At 44.1% G+C, this 18,062-nt stretch overlaps 1 protein-coding gene across 2 annotated transcripts in view; it reads right to left on the bottom strand.

The window, feature by feature from the left end:
• Positions 1–18,062, bottom strand: part of MBOAT2 (membrane bound O-acyltransferase domain containing 2) — a 113,584-nt gene that overhangs the window by 71,123 nt on the left and 24,399 nt on the right. For both annotated transcript variants that reach the window (XM_060169327.1, XM_060169328.1), the window contains exon 2: positions 1,891–2,036. In XM_060169327.1, the coding sequence (XP_060025310.1) occupies positions 1,891–2,036 (146 nt within the window). The remainder of the gene's footprint in view (positions 1–1,890; positions 2,037–18,062) is intronic.

The following is an 18,062-nucleotide window of genomic DNA, read 5'->3' as shown; positions in this document are numbered from 1 at the left end:
GTGGGCCATAGCTGCTGAGCCTGCGTGTCCGGAGCCTGTGCTCTGCAGCAGGAGAGGCCACAGCAGTGACAGGCCCGTGTACCGCAAAAAAAAAAAAAAAAAAAAAAGTCCTGGCTATCACATATAATTTGAAATACTTAGGACCACCTGACATTAAGGTGGGTTCCTCGGGACACTGTGATAAAGCATGTGAGAAGCCTTCACAGCAAGAAAGCACCCCGTCGGTAAAGACCTCCCCTCTGGCAGTGCTCCGAGTCACACGGCCCCACGAAACACAGCTCACATCCCAGTCTTCTACTCTGTGTCCACAGACTGCATCGTGAAGGGTGTCCCGGAGCTGGCCACTCTGGACGGCAAGCCTTCCCCAACCCCTCCTCAAAATATGCTGCCGAAATACACACTGAACACCAAGTATGTACGGGTGAAATGTGTAGACTGGGATCTGCTTGAAAATACTCCAGAAAAATAAGTTGGGGAAAGAAAAAAAGAAGAACGGTAGAATTTTAATAATCGTTGAAGCTGGATAATGGATATAGCAGGGCTCATTATATTATTTTCTGTACTTTTGTATTCGAAAGCTCCATAACACAAAGCTAAATACACACACACACACACACACACACACACACACACACACACACACACACACACACACACACACACACTACCCCCATGACAGGATTTACAAGAAGTTTAAATAGAATCACCTGAGAAACCTAAGAAAACTTTGATGACATAAATTTGATGTTATGAAAGAAGTGGAGAAACCATGCCTAGATCTGATGTAAGAGATCCCACTGAGACCCCAAGGATTCCGCACACACCCACCACTGGCAGGGCCTGTCAGAGGGCAACATGGCAGAGACTGAATAAATTATCTCGGATTTTTCGTGAGTTTCTAGGACACATGTGCAATTGCCAGAGGCAAAAACTAGATTCAGAAATACCAGTACATTTCAACCCTCCCAAGAATCAAAAGAAACCTCCTAGGACAAATGCAGAGGCACTGTCAAAGTCCAACAGCCTGCACCCCACGACAGAAGCTGCTAAACCTCAAGTGACCGCATTTCCATCCTCTCAGGGAATTTCCAGGTCCAGCAACGGTCTGCTCAACAGCAGACCTAGAAAGCCTTCTCTGGGACTGTGTAAGCATAGCAAATGAGCAAGCGGCATAAGCTCTCACTTAAGAGGGAAAATTCGGGAGAAGTCATAGAGCAGAGGGTCCTCCCACTGAGTGTCTCTGCTGTTTCGTGGAGACACCGTGCACTTCTCCTGATTCCCTCTGTCACATACAACCACCGTCACCTGGGACGAACAGGAAGTGACAGTGTTTCTGTACTGCTTCACAGCCCTGACGATTAAGAAGGGAGCTAAGTGAAGGAAACACACATACACACAGCATCTGAAGGGCCATAAATAAAAGCTTTCCATGCTAAATAATTCTTCCCCGCCAAAACCAACCAAACAAGAAACCTCTTTTGGCTAATGGCAGAATCTAAAAAATGGTAATAGAGTTCTATCAATGGGCTTTACCAGACTCTTAAAAGCCACCTGCACAGAAAGAAAAAAGCTATTTTAAATGGTTCATTTGTCTTGGCATAAAAGACCTGCAAAACAGGTGAAAGAGCTACTCATGGCAGAATAAAACGTCTTTATATCCTTTTTCTTCATCTGTCCTTTTTCATAAGTTATAAATAATAATAAATTGCCCTCTGAACCCCAACTGAAGGGACAGAGCCCACTCTCCACTCTTTTTTTTGTATTAAAAATAAAAATATAAAACTTTTTAGTAACTATAAGAACAAAACTCTACATGATGTATCCGTCTACACACTCAATTCACAAAGACGTCCAAAGTCTTCATTAAATATGATCAAAATAATTACTTACCATCCAAAGCAAAAAAGTGCAAGATAAAGGCCCAAAAGGGTAGCAACGACATGTCTTATAAAAGAGCTAGTTTTGCTTGAATGTAGGTAAGTTCGAAACCAAATGGCTGCTAGCAAGGCAAAGACTTGGCACACTACAAAGTTGACCTGTAAAGAAAAATTAAAATTTCATATTAGCAACACAGACTTGAATTTTTCATTTGATGTTACATTTAAAGTCTCAGGACAAAAACACCAAGGTTACAGAAAATTAAGATCTCCCAGTTTACTAAAGAAACAAAACAAAAATCGGGGCATCTTCCCAGAGATGACAGCCTCAAGTTCAAAGTGAAGGGCTGACGCACACCTGGGTGCTACACTTGGCAGGGACGCTGGCGCCCAGCGTGGGGAGAGGCCTGGGGGGTGGGGGGGCCCTGGAAGACACAGGGATGCAGACACAGAAATGGAAAGCACGGGGTACCCTATGGTTTGGGAGAAAGAGAAACTTATTTTAATGACTTGGGCGACCCTGTAACTGGTGGAAAAGAAGAGCTCTGAGTTTCTCCAAAACTCCTCTGGGTGAGGATCTGGTGAAGATCCCCGGGAGTCTGTAGAATGCACCCTCCTCCATTTGGAGCTCCGTACCATCCCTGGCGAGGGAGTCAAGGGGACGCTGCTGGTCTGAAACCACCACTGAAAGGAACCAAACGTCTCAGCTCTGGGGGCCTCAAGCATTGGTCCAGGAGGCAAGTACGTGAATAAGAGAAAGCCATGAGGGATAGCGTTCACCCCCAAGCCCGCCAAGGCAAGTTCTTCAATGTCCTCATAACTCACCAGGAACGACATACAAGCTGGTAATAGTGCAGCCGCTCTTTTCTCTCCCTTAACATTACTTTTGCCTTTGCAAAATGATAAAATAAAAAACTACAAATAAGACTCTCCTGTGGTATTTAAAGACTCAAGAAAAACCTGCATTTCTATCTCTTATGAAGTAGATTCTCACAGAACGTTAAGGTACACATGCCTTAGAATCTACAAATACAAGAAAAATACGTTTGACATTCGGAACTTGTAAGAAACACATTTAACAACAACAAAATCACTGTTGCAGGGACCTAAATTAGGAACAAATCACACCATCTACATGTTGATGCTGCCACAGATCCACAGAGATATCTCTGCCTAAAGACACAGACAACTATGTGCTTTTTCTTGCATTACAAGGAGAAGAACAGTTGAACATTGTTGTACATTGTCTGAGAGACCATTGTTCTTCCAAACAGCTAGACTTAATACAAGCAAAATGTCATTCCAACAGGTTCTAAGCACTTTTTCTCTCCTAAAGGGTTCCAACAATATTTTTTTAATTAAGCAAAAAGTAGACATACCAGAAAAATGAATATTGACATTAATAACTACTCACATCTACAAAACTTCGTACAGTTTAAAAACTTTCAAATATCTCATAACTAAACAAAAAGGTACGGAGCATCTACTCTGGGCAAAGCATGGGAAATCAAAAGACGCATAAGCCCTGCGCTAGCCCTGGATGGCTTTAGAATCTAATGAAAAAAGCAGGGAGACGCAAGAGGGAAGAGATATGGGAGCATATGTATATGTATAACTGATTCACTTTGTTATAAAGCAGAAACTAACACACCACTGTAAAGCAATTATACTCCAATAAAGATGCTAAAATAAATAAATAAATAAAAATAAAAGCAAACACACGCACCAGGAACTTCAACTCAGTTATTAAAGACTATACAGAAAGTGCTTTGAGGACACCCCAAAGGAAACAGCATGAAGGGCTGACTGTCACAAAGTTGGGGACATAAGACCTAATGACAGCTGATCTCCACTAACATCCAAGGAGTCGTTCCCTCCCTCTCCCTCCTCCTCTCTCTCTCTTTTCCCATTTGTCTAACATAAAACAAAGTGTGAACTAATACAGAAGCATTCTAGAACCACTGACACACAGAATTTTGTATCTTTGTAAACATCCATTTCAACGTTGTCGTCTTACAGAAAATGAGACCAGATCTCACTCCAGACACTGAATCCAAATCTTTGGGGGCAGGCGCAGAAGTCGATAATTCAAAAAGAACAACACAGGTCCCAATAATCCTCCAGGTATGAGAACCACGGTGTCTCAAAATTAGAGAAAGGGCATTTTCAGCAAAAACAAAACAAAAACAAAAAACCCCAATGTGAAGGAAGCACTGCGGCTTGAAAATGCAAGGCAGCAGGGTGTAGTGGGGACAGCGGGAGATGACGTCAGGATGGGGGTGGGTTCAGAGAGAGGGGGGCTCTGCATGTCCTGCGGAGCCCATAAGTGATGAAAAAACACTGACAAGGACTTCCCTGGTAGTGCAGTGGTTAAGAATCCGCCTGCCAAATTCAGGGGACATGGGTTCCAGCCCTGGTCCAGGAAGATCCTACATGCCGCAGAGCAGCTAAGCCCGTGCGCCGCAACTACTGAGCCTGCGCTCTAGAGCCCGCGAGCCACAACTACTGAGCCCATGTGCCACAACTACTGAAGCCCGTGCGCCTAGAGCCCGTGATCCGCAACAAGAGAAGCCACCACAGTGAGAAGCCCGAGCACCGCAACAAGAGTAGCCCCAGCTCGCTGCAACTAGAGAAAGCCCGCGTCCAGCAAATAAGACCCAATGCAGCCAAAAATAAAATTAATTAATTAATTAATTTAAAAAACAAAAAACACCGACAACATGTGACCCAAGCTCTGCTTTCGCAAAAGAAGGACGAGAATAAGGAGTGTGTAGCAACAGGGTGCGGGCCGCTGCTGTCCCAGCCTCCTTGAGAAAGGAGGGCCTCAAGTGGCAAGGAGACAGAGAGGAAGGAGCCAGCTCGAAGGACACTCAGGCCACAGAGCCATTGGGACTGGCCACTGGACCAGGGCCTGAAGGAAGAGGAAAGGCCGTGAGTCATCAGTGGATGATGACATGAACCAATGCGGGGAGGCGTGGGTCCTAGGGGAGAAAGACTTCCCCCCACCTCGAGCACGCTCAGTTTGAGAGTGTGCAGGGGGCAAGCATGCTCGCTCAGACGACATCTGCGAGGCGGGTCTGGAGCCAGCAGAGCAGATGCGAGTCTGGGAGTGATGGACACGGCGGAAGGAGAGCTGTGGACAGACAAGGGGGCCCAGGGCAGAACCCCACAGCAGGCAAGTCACAGCCGGGCCAAGTCACAGCAGCAAGAACAGGCACACTGTGTGTGGGCGGGGCCAGAGGAGGCTCAAGAGGCCACGGTCACGGTCAGGTCACAGGGCACAAGATCCAAGACAAGCCACCTACCTTGGCAACTGCACCTTTATCAGTGAGCTTGGCGAGAGCATGTCCAGAGCAGAAAGCCACATTTCACAGATGAGGAAGCCGAGTCCCAGTGTTTAGGTAACCCGTCCAAATTAATACTGCCTACGAATAATTCACACGTTACCCACTAGCGGCCAGGACAGCTGCGCAGGAGACGCAAGATGCATGACGCGGGACCCTGCCCTGAAAGCACGCAGAGCTAGGGCACAACTGAAGTGCCAGGGGGAGAGCCCCGGGGGCAGGTGCAGTTTAGACCCTGGCCTGGGGGAGCACCCAGAGGCACAGCGGGAATCTGGGCCTTGTGACTGGGCTGCAAAGGAGAAGAAGGGTTCGGCCAGTCAGACAAAGGTGGCAACTCGAGGAGGAGGGGGCAGCAATTCATATCAAGAAAAAAAACCCTGTAGGATATGCAGGTGGGGAAATGCAGACTGTTACTTTACATAGGAAACACCAGAATGGGCACACACCCAGATGTACAAATAGCTGTTGTGAAAGGTCTTAAAGGTAAAACGTTCCCATATCTTAGTCATTCTTTCATGGGCGGGGTAGGGCTGGGGAGGCAAATGCATACTGCAGATGGAAATAGAGCAAGAGAGAACTAACAGACCTACGAGGCGTGGACATCCGTCACATCACGGGCTGGCCCTTTCCACGACTTCCCGCCTTTAATCCTTGAAGCAAGGTGCTACTTCCCGGGGTTTACGCGGCCAGCTCAAGGTCACTTACAACACAAGTGAGTACCCCAGGCTCTAACCCAGATCTGAGTCTAGGCTGTTCAACGGCTGCCTCTCTACTTCTAGAGGAGGTCTGAAGGTCCAACCTGATTGCTACAGACAAGACCATATAGAGAATTCGCGATCCGCAAAGTGTGTCCCTCCTAGCTAACAAAAGGCCGCCGAACGGCTACTTCCCACACCTAATACGCACAATAAAAGGGAAGCCGCGTTGAGCTTGCGTACATTTGTTTTGGTTTGTTACAGGTCAACCCTTCGTACAAGCTTTCTTCCAAATGGAAAGAAATACAGACCCAAAAGGCTTTATGTTCTTTTCTTCAACACCATTTTGTTGAAAATACACCTATACAAGTGACCTGATGTACCCTCAGAGAACTGCCCCCAGAAATGTGGGAGCGGGGGTGGGAGGGGAGGCAGGGCGCAGGAAGCGGAAAGAAACAAGGGTATAAAATCTAGCTAATTTAAGATTTTTTTAATTAAAAATTTAACTTTTGTGAAAAGTTGCACAGAGAAGTACCTGTGAAAGCACCTGTTGTAGACAAACCAGAGGATGCCCTCTGAGGAGCACGTTCCACAGGAGGTGGTGAGAGAAGAGTTTTCTTCGACACCAAATGACGTGGTTCAACCTCACAATTAAGTCAGCGTCCAGGCGTGCAGGGTGAAAGCCTGCTGCTCAGGAATTTATGCCACTCCAAAGAAACAGCAACGAGATTCACTTATTTTTAAGGATATTCAAAGAAATTACTAATAATACCCCCAAACAAATTTGCAAAAGCATTTAGGGAGGGAAGCGTCCACGACAGTGACATCGGAGGCTTGTCAGCTCACCTCCTTCCACGGACATACCAAACCAACAGCTACACCTCTTATGAAAAACTGTATAAACTGCCACACATGCCATGTGACAGTTCATTACCGCCACATCAGAGCCAAGCATTCTATAATAAGCCAACAACTGGCTTATAATAAGTTGAGAGTGAAAAAACTTAAATTTCAAGGCAGCTCAAGATGAACAAATACCATATGATATCACTTATATGTGGAATCTAAAATATGACAAGTGAACTTATCTACGAAACAGACGTGTGGTTGCCAAGGGGGCGAGGGGAGTTTGGGATTAGCAGATGCAAACTGTTATATATAGGATCGATAAACAACAATGTCCTACTGTACAGCACAGGAACTATATTCAATACCTCGTGTTAAACCACAATGGAAAAGAATATGAAAAAGAATGTGTATATATATATATATATATATATATGTATAACTGAATCACTTTGCTGTACAGCAGAAACTAACACAACATTGTAAATCAACTATACTTCAATAAAATTTTAAAAAGATGAAGTGCAATACTCAACAAATTAACAGAAGTACCCCCAAATCAGCTGCTGCCTCCATATCTCTATCAATGGAACATAGATTACATCTAATGTTACTTTTCTATCAGTATAAATGGCTTTTGGGTAGCACACTTACATTCTTAGCCAGTGGCTGCTAAGGTAAACAGGCAGTCTCTGGGAGACCCTGCATGGGCGGAGCTGGGGGAATGAGGCACACAGCCCGTGGCCAAGGATCCTAGGGGTTCTCAAGGCCCCACAGATACAACCTTTAGCATCGTCAGCACTGTGCTTGCATCCACCAGTGTAAGTCCAGCTGTGTAATAACCACCTGCATAGCTGATTAGAAATGGAGTTTTGAATACTAGCCCCAGAATTCTTATTCCCCTGGTCTGAAACAGAACCTTGAATTCTTTTTTTTAATTCCGCAGGCAAAACTCGTGTGCTTTATGTTTGAGAAATGTGTCCTCATCAACCAACCTCAAAGTCAAGTAGATACAAGGGGGCCCAAAGGCAAGGCAAAGAACCACTCGTATCTTCAGGAAATAATATAAATTAAATCCATATAAGATACCATTATGTATCGACCAGACTGACAAACTTTTTAAGTCTGACAATACCAAGTAGACCATGGTGTGGAGCAATGGGATCTCACACACGCTAACACAACCACCTGGGGAAACAGCTCAGCACCTTCTTACAGGACTAAAGATATTTACACCCTAGGACTCAGCCACTCCACTACTTAGAGGTATAACATGGGGATCAGGAGACATGTTCAAGAATGTTCAAAACTGTGCTGTTCATAATAGCCATATGCTAGAAAACACCCAGTGCCCATTAACAGTAAAACGGCTAAATATATGGTGGTGTATTCATACAACAGGCAACACACAGAACAATGAAAATGAAAAATTACAGCTTCTTACAGCATATGGACTAAACTCAACACACAACGCTGTATGAAAGAAGCCATACGTCTCTTGAATTTAACTCAGAGGAACACATACAACATAAAAACATATGTTTATAAAAAGTTCCCCCAAACAAGCAATAAACCATACTGTTTGGGGATGCCCACATGAGTGGTAAAACTATAAAGAGCATGAAATGAATATCGCTGAAGTCAGCAAAGTGATAATCTATGGAGGAAGGGAAGAGGTCACAGTGGGAGGCATACAGTGGGCTTTTGTGTGCAGGCGATCATCTGTTTCTTGCCCAGGGTGGTTACAGAGATATTGGCTTTTTAATTTTTTGTTAAACTTTATGTAATAGCTGTGGTAACATTAGGTGTCTGTAATAAACAGACACACAAAAAAGTACGCAATGGCTCCAACAAAACTGAGGTTCAGGTAACAGTCTAGAGCAGATATTCCTGGGCAGTGGGCAGCCGTCCTGCGCAGATGATTTCGGGGCCCTGGCTCCGTTTTGTGATGCCATCACCCAGAACCTCATCATGGCTGCATCCGGCCTTCGGAAGGGAAACGTGAGAGGATGGAAAAGGCACACTTGTTTCTGAAGAGCCCTCGCCTGAAAATGGGACGCGGATCATCGTCTCTCATACTCACACACAGCGCTAGTCACAGAGCCCGCCCCCTACAAGGCTGACCAGGAAACGTGCCAGGACAGGAAAAAAACTGACTTCTGGGGAAGAGCTAGCAGCCTCTACCACACCATTCTCTGGAAGGAAACCCCAGTAACTGGTAACAGTGGCTGCCCTTCAGGGTACAGGACAGAGGTGAAGGGAGACTTATTTGTCATTGTACAGCCCTGTCCAGCTTTTTATTTTGCACCATGGACATGTATTATCTACCCCCAAATAAATGTTTTAAAAGTAATTCATGCTGGGACTTCCCTGGTGGTGCAGTGGTTGGGAATCCGCCTGCCAAAGCAGAGGACACGGGTTCGAGCCCTGCTCTGGAAAGATCCCACATGCCGCAGAGCAACTAAGCCCATGTGCCACAACTACTAAGCCTGCGCTCTAGAGCCCGCGGGCCCCAACTACTGAGCCCGCGAGCCACAGCTACTGAAGTCCGCACGCTTAGAGCCCGTGCTCCGCAACAAGAGAAGCCACCGCAATGAGAAGCCCACGCACTGCAATGAAAAGTAGCCCCCGCTTGCCGCAACTAGAGAAAGCCTGCGCGCAGCAACGAAGACCCAACGCAGCCAAAAATAAATAAATAAAATTGATTCTTTAAATAAATAAAGTAATTCATGCTTCTTTTCAAATTTCCAAACCAAAAATTGAGCACCAGAATTTAAGATTGTAATTATCTCATCTCCCTACACTGAGTCTGCATTGCTAGCTTCATCCTCCTAAATTTAACACAACGGCAGCCAGGTCCTACAGCATATAAGCATTTTCAAACACGATTAGGCCACTGCCACAGAAAAACAACTCTTTCAAGCATAGGGTAAATTAAACTCCACTCCTACTAGAAGCAACATTGGTAAATTAAACTCATTTAATTCAACAACCACAACCTCCCCATAAATAGTAAAAGTGAATCCCAACCAAAACTTTGGGAAACAAGTCTTGATAAACTGCCATGGAAATCTACAGATTCGCCAGAAGAATAACATTCTGCACAAAATTCAAATTGGACACATGAACAGAATTCTTCACTGCATCCTCGTCTATCCTACCATTCTACCCAATTGGCTTGTTTCCTCCAAGGACCCGTATCTTAGTTAACGGGATCACCCCGCTCCTCGAATAGAAACTATGGAACCTGTATTCATACTTTGGGGCTTCCAGAACACTTTTTAAATCAGTTCTATACAGCACTTGTCACTTACTGGACTATTAGTCTGACTTTCCCTCTAGGCTGTGAACTTCTCAGGGCTTGGGAACAAATTTTATTCATCTATGAATCCCTACCCATCCCAGACTGCAGTGCCTGGCTCCATCTGTGCTTTTAATTTACTGAAAGAGTGGAGGAAAAAAATATGCTTCAAGAGTTTGCCTAAATAGTATAGAGTATTATGAATATACCAGCTCATACCTTATCTTCTTCCTTAGAGACTTAAGGCCTTAATAATAATTGCTCCAATTAGAAACTCCGTAACAAGAAATAAAAAATACATATGTAAGCATAAGTATGCATTCTACTCAACATTCTGTAAACGCTATTTAGGTAGAAGAAAGCACAGACATGGCAGATTCTGCACTCATAAAACTCAGAGGTGGGCAAGAAGACACACAAATGAGCTATAACAACGGTGGCTGCCAGGCAGGTTGGGAGGCAGAGGGCACGCCTCTTGGGGCTCCATCCTGCCTCCTGAATTACATGGCAACTGCCTACCCGAATCCCACATAAACAAAGCACACTGGGTTTAGCCCGCAAAGCCCCGTGTCCACCAGGACAGGGCCGGCCCTTAGATACAACTTTCCTTCCTCTTCCTTCCCAGACAACAGCACAGAGAGCTGCAAAGTGAGAGCCCAGACATCCCCTAACCTCCTACTCTGTGCTAAATTTGACGACGTTAAAAAGAGCCAGACTCCCGGCTCTGACAGATCCTGAAGTGTATTCTCAGATCATCCACAGAAACCAAAAAGTAGTAAGCTTTCTCAAAGGCACCGAAACAGAAGCAGAAAGCAAGTGATTCAATCAAGACACCAGAGATTAAAAGGACACACCTCTTACCTACGAGGTTAATGAGAGTTTATTTAATTTCAGTCTTGCCATCTATACAAGATTCCTATGAACTAAGAAGGAATTTATTTCTAACTGCTTGGAAAATTAAAAGGTGCTAGATTAATTGCATCCACAACTGCTAAATTATGAAACTCAAGTAAAGGCAATCTACGGAAATAAGCTGAACCCAGATAAAATAAACTCACCATACACACATCCCAAAATATCACACAGAGCACAGACACAAAACAAGGGCTGATCTGCTTCGCATCAACACCACTTGTCAAACGTACTCCGACAAATGACTGAGGAGCTCATTCCTAAAAAGGATAAAGGGGAAATAAATATAAGAACAAGGAACCATCTCCCCTTTTATTAGGAGCATTTGTGGTGAAAGAGAGAGATTCAATATTTATCTCTTAGGTGGTTACAAATAATATTAGCAAATCAGAAGACTTACTAAAGGGAAAAAGGAAAAGGAGTCTAAATTCACAATGATGCAATAAACAAATGCTAGTACATCCACAGAGAGGATATTACTTAGCAAGAAAAAGGAATGAACTTTTGTGACACTCACAACATAGATGAATCTCAAAATAATTAAACTGAGTAAAAGAATTCAGAAAAATGAAGAGTGCAATTCTATTTGTACAAATTTCTAGAAAATGCAAACTAATCCATAATGACAAAAAGCAGATCCGCGGTTGCCTGGGGATGCAGGGCAGGGAGAAGCAAGAGACAGGCATTACTAGGGGACACAGGGAGACTCTGGGGTGATGGAGACGTGCGTTATCTTTATTGCAGTGGTGGCTTTACGCATGGATGCATTTGTCAAAACATACAATTGTACACTCTAAAAAGGCACATTTTATTGTACGTCAATTATACCTCAATAAAGCTGTTGAAATTTTTTAATAAAAATAAATCCACATTGACCATCATTTGGGTTTAACTGCAAACCTTAACAATGTGATTGAGATTACCTTTGCTTTTGGAAAGATATTTCATTTCAGTTATCTATCCTGCTTTGTGGACAAGTAATTGACAAGCAATTTTGGAAGGAATACAGATGTGGAATACTTAAATGCCTGTATTTCCTTCCCATTCGTCACTTTCACGGTTTAAAAAGCTAAAAGAATTTTAGTGAAAATTCCCATCACTTCAAGTTTCTCACAGACAGCTTCTGTGACTCAATAAATGTCTGATTTTCAGAAAGAAGGAAAGACCATGCGGTCCGACTTCCTCAACTTAAAGGAGGAAACTGAAGATTCCATCCTCTCCCAGGAATTCATGTCTACACTGCTGACACCTAACTTTGTAATTTTAATCTTGATCTCTCCACGGAGCTTCAGACTCGCCACCTTCTTGAACAATGATAAGTATCCTAAACTCGCTGCAGTCAAAAGGGTACTTAGTCATCCAGGCAACTTCTCCCCCAAATCTACCTATCTCAGCCAGTGCACCAGCACAAATTCAGTGGCTCAACCGAACACCCAGCAAGCACACACTCTTAACACCTGCACGTCAAATCCGTCCCTAAGTCCTTTTAGCTCTGTCTCCATATTGCATGTGCCATGCATGCCCTGTCTCCATCTCCACTGCTGCCATCTCTTCTTGCCTGGACGCCCAAGCCCACAGGGGCTCCCTATGTCCCCTCTTGCCTCTCCAAGTTGGGCACCACACTACAGTCATGTGACCATGTCAGTCCTCCTCTTTAAAAAACACTCCATCCAGCAGACTGCCCATCATGGTCAACATAACATCTTAACTCCTTACTCTGCCCTCAAAGAGCCAGGCCCCCTTTCTAGCCTCATCTACCACTGTTTCTCTCACTGGCTACCTTTCAACGCGGGATCTTCCCTAACACACCACACGCACCTCCGCCTCAAGGCCCAAGCCTCCCCAGGCCCCCATACCTGGAATGCACAAAATGCAGACACTTCACCCTTCACATCAGAACTCAAACATCATGTCTTCAAAAGGTCCATGTATCTTGCAAGCTAAAGCAGCATCCCAATCATTTTTTAACATCTACTATATCTCATTTTACTGACTTTACAGTACTCATCACTATCTCAAAGTATCTTGTAAATCTGTTTACTTATTTATTATATTTCTAATACCCATTCGTTCATTCATTTCTGCTATGACTATTAGAAGCTTTAGTCCAAATAAGAATAGTGACTTAACTTGAAAGCATTCATATCCAGGGGCCTAGGTGCTACTGGGTAAAAAGCACCCACCCTATTAAAAAAAAAAAAAAAGTCAATTTTAGCTATCCTATTAATTACACAGGCTTCAAATGATGCAAAAGACTCACTTTTCTCCTGGGCTACCTCATTATCATCAGATTTCAGTTCAATACAATATCAACTTACAAATATGTTGACTTGATTTTGAAATTACATTGCCTCCCATCAAAAATAGTACACTTTCAATAACAATCATGTCAACATAAAAAGTATTAACTTTTAATGATTACCTTGGGGTCTGAACACCTTGCCATTGGAATATTTAGCCATTAAGCATTTAAACAACACATTATCTGAATGAGCCAATGTAAGCATGTTTAATTCCTTTTTTTTTTTTTAGAACTTTTAAAGGTTTCAGACACTGCTACCCAGAAAATCACAATTGATCATTATGCCTGTTAATGTCATGTAGCTTGAATTATCCTATAGTAAATCATTAAGATAATCACTAGAATGTACATTTCATGAGAACAGGGATTTTTGTCTATTTCGTTTACTGTATTCCTCAGCATCTGTTTCTGACATATGACCAGCACGTGACACATGTGTGTTAAACACTTGCAAACTCATATTTTGTTTTACCTTATTCTGATCTCCATATTATTCCAAATTTATGTGTCATCTCTTCTTCCTATTGCTTGATGTTATTTGAACACTAAGCAGGAGCTAAAAAGTAATTCTTGGATCTAAATCACAGTAAGAATTTGACCTCCAAACTCTGCAGTGTCATGTGGTAAGTCAATCACAAGAGATCCACCTGGGTCCTGCCACACAGGCTGTCCTGGAAGGCCAGACTCCACCAGTCTGATACACTGACTGCCCCAGCAAACTGCTAACAAGTTTCTGCTCTCGGGCTAGGAGGGAAGCCACAGCTGGCAGACCATCTGTACAACACAGATTATCAAATATTTACACCAACTCCAAGGTGAATATTAAGCAACACCACAGAGCTGATAAAGTCACATAATTAATTCATCAAAGGCAGCGATTTCGACTTATAGGAGGGGAGTCTCTTGAGATGTGTCACAAGTACGTATTACTAATGAAAGTTAAAGTAGTCAAGTTTGTGAACGACTGACTTTAATAAAGTTTCCCCTCAACGGAAAAGGCAATCGAGATGCAACTAGTTTGCTGGGAGCTACACGTATCAAAGAGCACAGAAACGGGACCACGGTGAACGGCACCAAGCGCATCACAGCAGGCCGATGGCTGCAGGTCTAAAGTAAGCGGCTCATAACTACCTAATAAACCATAGACACAAATCCCTGCTCTGGCCCTGACCAGGTAGTCTCTGGCATTCATTACCTCTTTATGCAATAGCTTCTTAATATGAAAATAAGAATACCCTCTATCTACACTTCTAGATTATGAAATATACCAAAAACCCCCAAACAAACATGAGACATACTTCTGATCCTTGACCTGACGTGGTCTGCCTAGCTGGTCAGCTGGTTCAGACCCCATGAGGGGAGCTCCACTTACAGGAAGTATCTAGAATAGTCACACTCGTAGAAACAGAGAGTAAAATAGTGGTTACCAGGGGCTGGAGGAGAGGGGAAACAGAGAGTTGTTTAATGGGTATACAGTTCCCATTTCACGAGATGAAAAAGTTCTGGAGATCTGTCACACAACGATGTGAATATACTTCACGCTACCGAATCATACAGTTAAAAGTGGTTAAGATGGTAACTTCTATATATTTATATATGTTATCACAATGTTTTAATTTTTAAAATTACTTTTAAAAATAAATAAATAATCGAGAATGTCTTCATTGAAAGACACCGTAAGGAAAATGGAAAATCAAGCTACAAACTGGGAAAAGATATTTTACAACACATATAATGGAGAAATAATTCAAATCCAAAACAGAGAGAACCTGTAAAAATCAAGATGAGAAAGACAAACTACCCAATTTAAAAACAGGCAAAAGACAGGACTAAGCATTTCACAGAAGAGGAAATACAAATGGCCAGGAGCTATATGAAAACACACTAACCTCACTCGTTCAGGAAAAATGAAAATGGAAATCACAAAAGATCTTTTCATACCCACAAGACTGGCCAAAATTTCTTAACCTGGTAACAATAGGAGCCAGGTGCTGGTGTGGATGAGGAAGAAAAGAACTTTTAATACACGGTCGGTGGGACTGTATTCTGGTATAACCACTCTGGAAAACATTTTGCCATTATTTAGTAAAGTTAAAGATACAATCTCCATGACCATAAGGCCACCAGTAGGGAGACAAAACTTAGAGAAACTCTTGCACATGTGACAAGGACACATGAACAAGAACGTTCAGTGCAGCATTGTTTATACGGTAAGAAACCGGAAATCATGCAAACGTCCTTGGACAGGAGAACACAAACAAGTGAGAGTATATTCACACTAGTCCAGAGTGAAAATGTATGAAGCACAGCTACAGCCACCAATGTAAATAAACACAACCTGATGGAAAAAGCAAGACTCAGAAGAAAACACACAGTATGAATCATTTACATAAAGGTCAAAATCAAAACTGAGCAAAACTAAATGGGATGCTGTTACAGATACACACGTTTGTGGTTAACACTATGAAGAACAGCAAGGAAATGATAAACCCCAAACTCTGGAAGTCACTCCTCTCCCGGATTTAAGAGGGGCACCCAGGGAGGTTGGAAAGGTTCTCCTGAAGCTGGAAGCATGAGGGAGGGTTTCACCATCCTCTGAGAGCACGTGGTGCTGGTACACAATCTCCTGCAAATCTGATTTTTATAAAAACTCCCCAGAAAAGGGAAGACGTACTGGTACAAAAAGGATCTAAAAACAAGTAAAGAGCTTTGGGGGAGAAAAGGAAAAAAGAAAGCACTATAAATTCCCCCAAATTCTTCACTTACTCCATTTTCTAAGTGATAATGGACCACCTTCTATGTATAGAGCAACTTAACACTTAAGCCATCAGTACCGCTGGTCAAATGTTACGTCATTTGATGTGTAACTGTCAAAGACCTTTAGAAAGTCCTATTATGGCGCCAAATAATATAAATCCCTCAGTCTCCTCTCTTCATCAGCACCAGGAGAGAAACCAAGACATGAAAGCCGGTCACCCGCACTGGTCACAGGAGAGGGAACGCAAGCAGGAGGGATCCAGAAGGGGCCACAGGGCCGGCGTTCTGCCTGAGAGAAGACAAAAGACACAGCCGTGGCCGCGTCAAAATCCAGCTTGCGGGAGGCCTCCCACTCCTGCCTGGCTTCCCTCTAAGGAGGAGGAGATGCAATGCACTGCACACTGGCTGTCTCCGAGACCCCCAAAATATATGCACACAGTTCCTCGGGGAAAAAACTAAGACATCCGAATCAAATTCTGAATTTCCCACTGCTCAGCTGGCCATAAAAGCTGGGACGCAGGGCTGCTGATGCTGACCCAAATCATCATTTCTTCTTTTTGTTCATGACGCGCTGAGAAAGGACATTTGTTTGATTTTAATTTTTCTCATCATTCTGATCAAACTACCACAGGCTCTTTATTCTACCAGACCAAAGTCTTAGTCTGAAAGCACAATGGAATTATTGAATTGCGTCCTGAGCCCTGCCCTCCATCCTGAACTCCAGACTCACAGTCAATGGTCTACTCAGCATTCCTTCTTCAAGTCTAACAGGCTCCCTAAGCTTAACACGGCCAAAGGAGACTCTCTATCGTTCCCTTCCCACGCTCCAAAAGCCACATCGCCCCCGGAGCCCCCATCGTTGACCCGCTGCTTAGGCCAACCACGCAGGACAGGCGTCGCCCCAGACTCCTCTCCCTCACACACATCCCTCACCAGTAAGTCACGGCAGCCCCTTCCCCCAGGAGCCCCCGAGCAAAGCCGCTGCTCACACGCCACATTCTGCTCCGCCTGGCTCTCCTCTAGCGCTCCACGCACTAACAAGCCAAAAGGAAACCAGATGCGCTCGTTCCTCTGTTCAGCTCGGCAGATGGCCTGCCCCCACCTGCGGGCTGCCCAGATGCCCTCTTCCAGAGGACACTGTGGAGAGTCAGCGCAGAAAAGAGAAGCATCCATGGAGAGCCCCGACGAGCATCATCTCAGCCAGGTGACAAGGCTGACGTCAACAGCACTAGGTCAGGTTGAAAGACGTGCCCTGGTTATGACGTGACGGAAGTGACACCGCACCTCTGTGCTCTGCTTCCCAGACATCCACCAGCCAGACTAGTCGTGAGGAAAACTTTGGACAAACCCCACCTGAGGAGCTTTCTACAAAATCCCTGATGACTCTCAAAGCTATCAGGTCACCTAAAACAAGGGAAGTCTAAGAAACTGTCAGTCCGGAGGAACCCAAGAAACACTGACAACTAAATGTAAATGGGAATATCCTGCACAGGGTCCTGGGTCACAGTAAGGACCTTGCTATGGACTGAATATTTGTATCCCCCCAATCCATACACTGAAGCCCTAACCCCCAACGTGATGGAATTTGGAGATGGAACCTTTGAGATGTAATTAGGTCATAAGGGCAGGGCCCTCGGGATGGGATTAGTGCCCTTATAAGAACAGACACCAGAGAGGGAGCTCCTGCCCTTCTCCCTCCCCAGACACACACACACACACACACACACACCAAAAAAAGTCCCCATGAACACAGAGCAAAAAGGCAGCCATCTGCAAGCCCGGGAGAGAGGCCTCACCAAAGCTGACCACACTGGCACCCTGGTAAGGACAATTGTGATAAAAGAGCATTCTAATGTAACACATTCACAACAGGAAAATGCGAATGTGGGTTACATGGGAACTTTCCGTCTATCTTCACAACTCTCTGTAAATTAAAAGAGTTCTAAAATTAAAAGTTAATTAAAAGGGGCTTCCCTGGCGGTGCAGTGGTTGAGAGCCCACCTGCCAATGCAGGGGACACGGGACCGA

Source organism: Lagenorhynchus albirostris, chromosome 13 (genome assembly GCF_949774975.1).
Source record: "Lagenorhynchus albirostris chromosome 13, mLagAlb1.1, whole genome shotgun sequence".
NCBI lineage: Eukaryota > Metazoa > Chordata > Mammalia > Artiodactyla > Delphinidae > Lagenorhynchus > Lagenorhynchus albirostris.
This window is presented reverse-complemented; position numbering and strand designations above follow the sequence as displayed.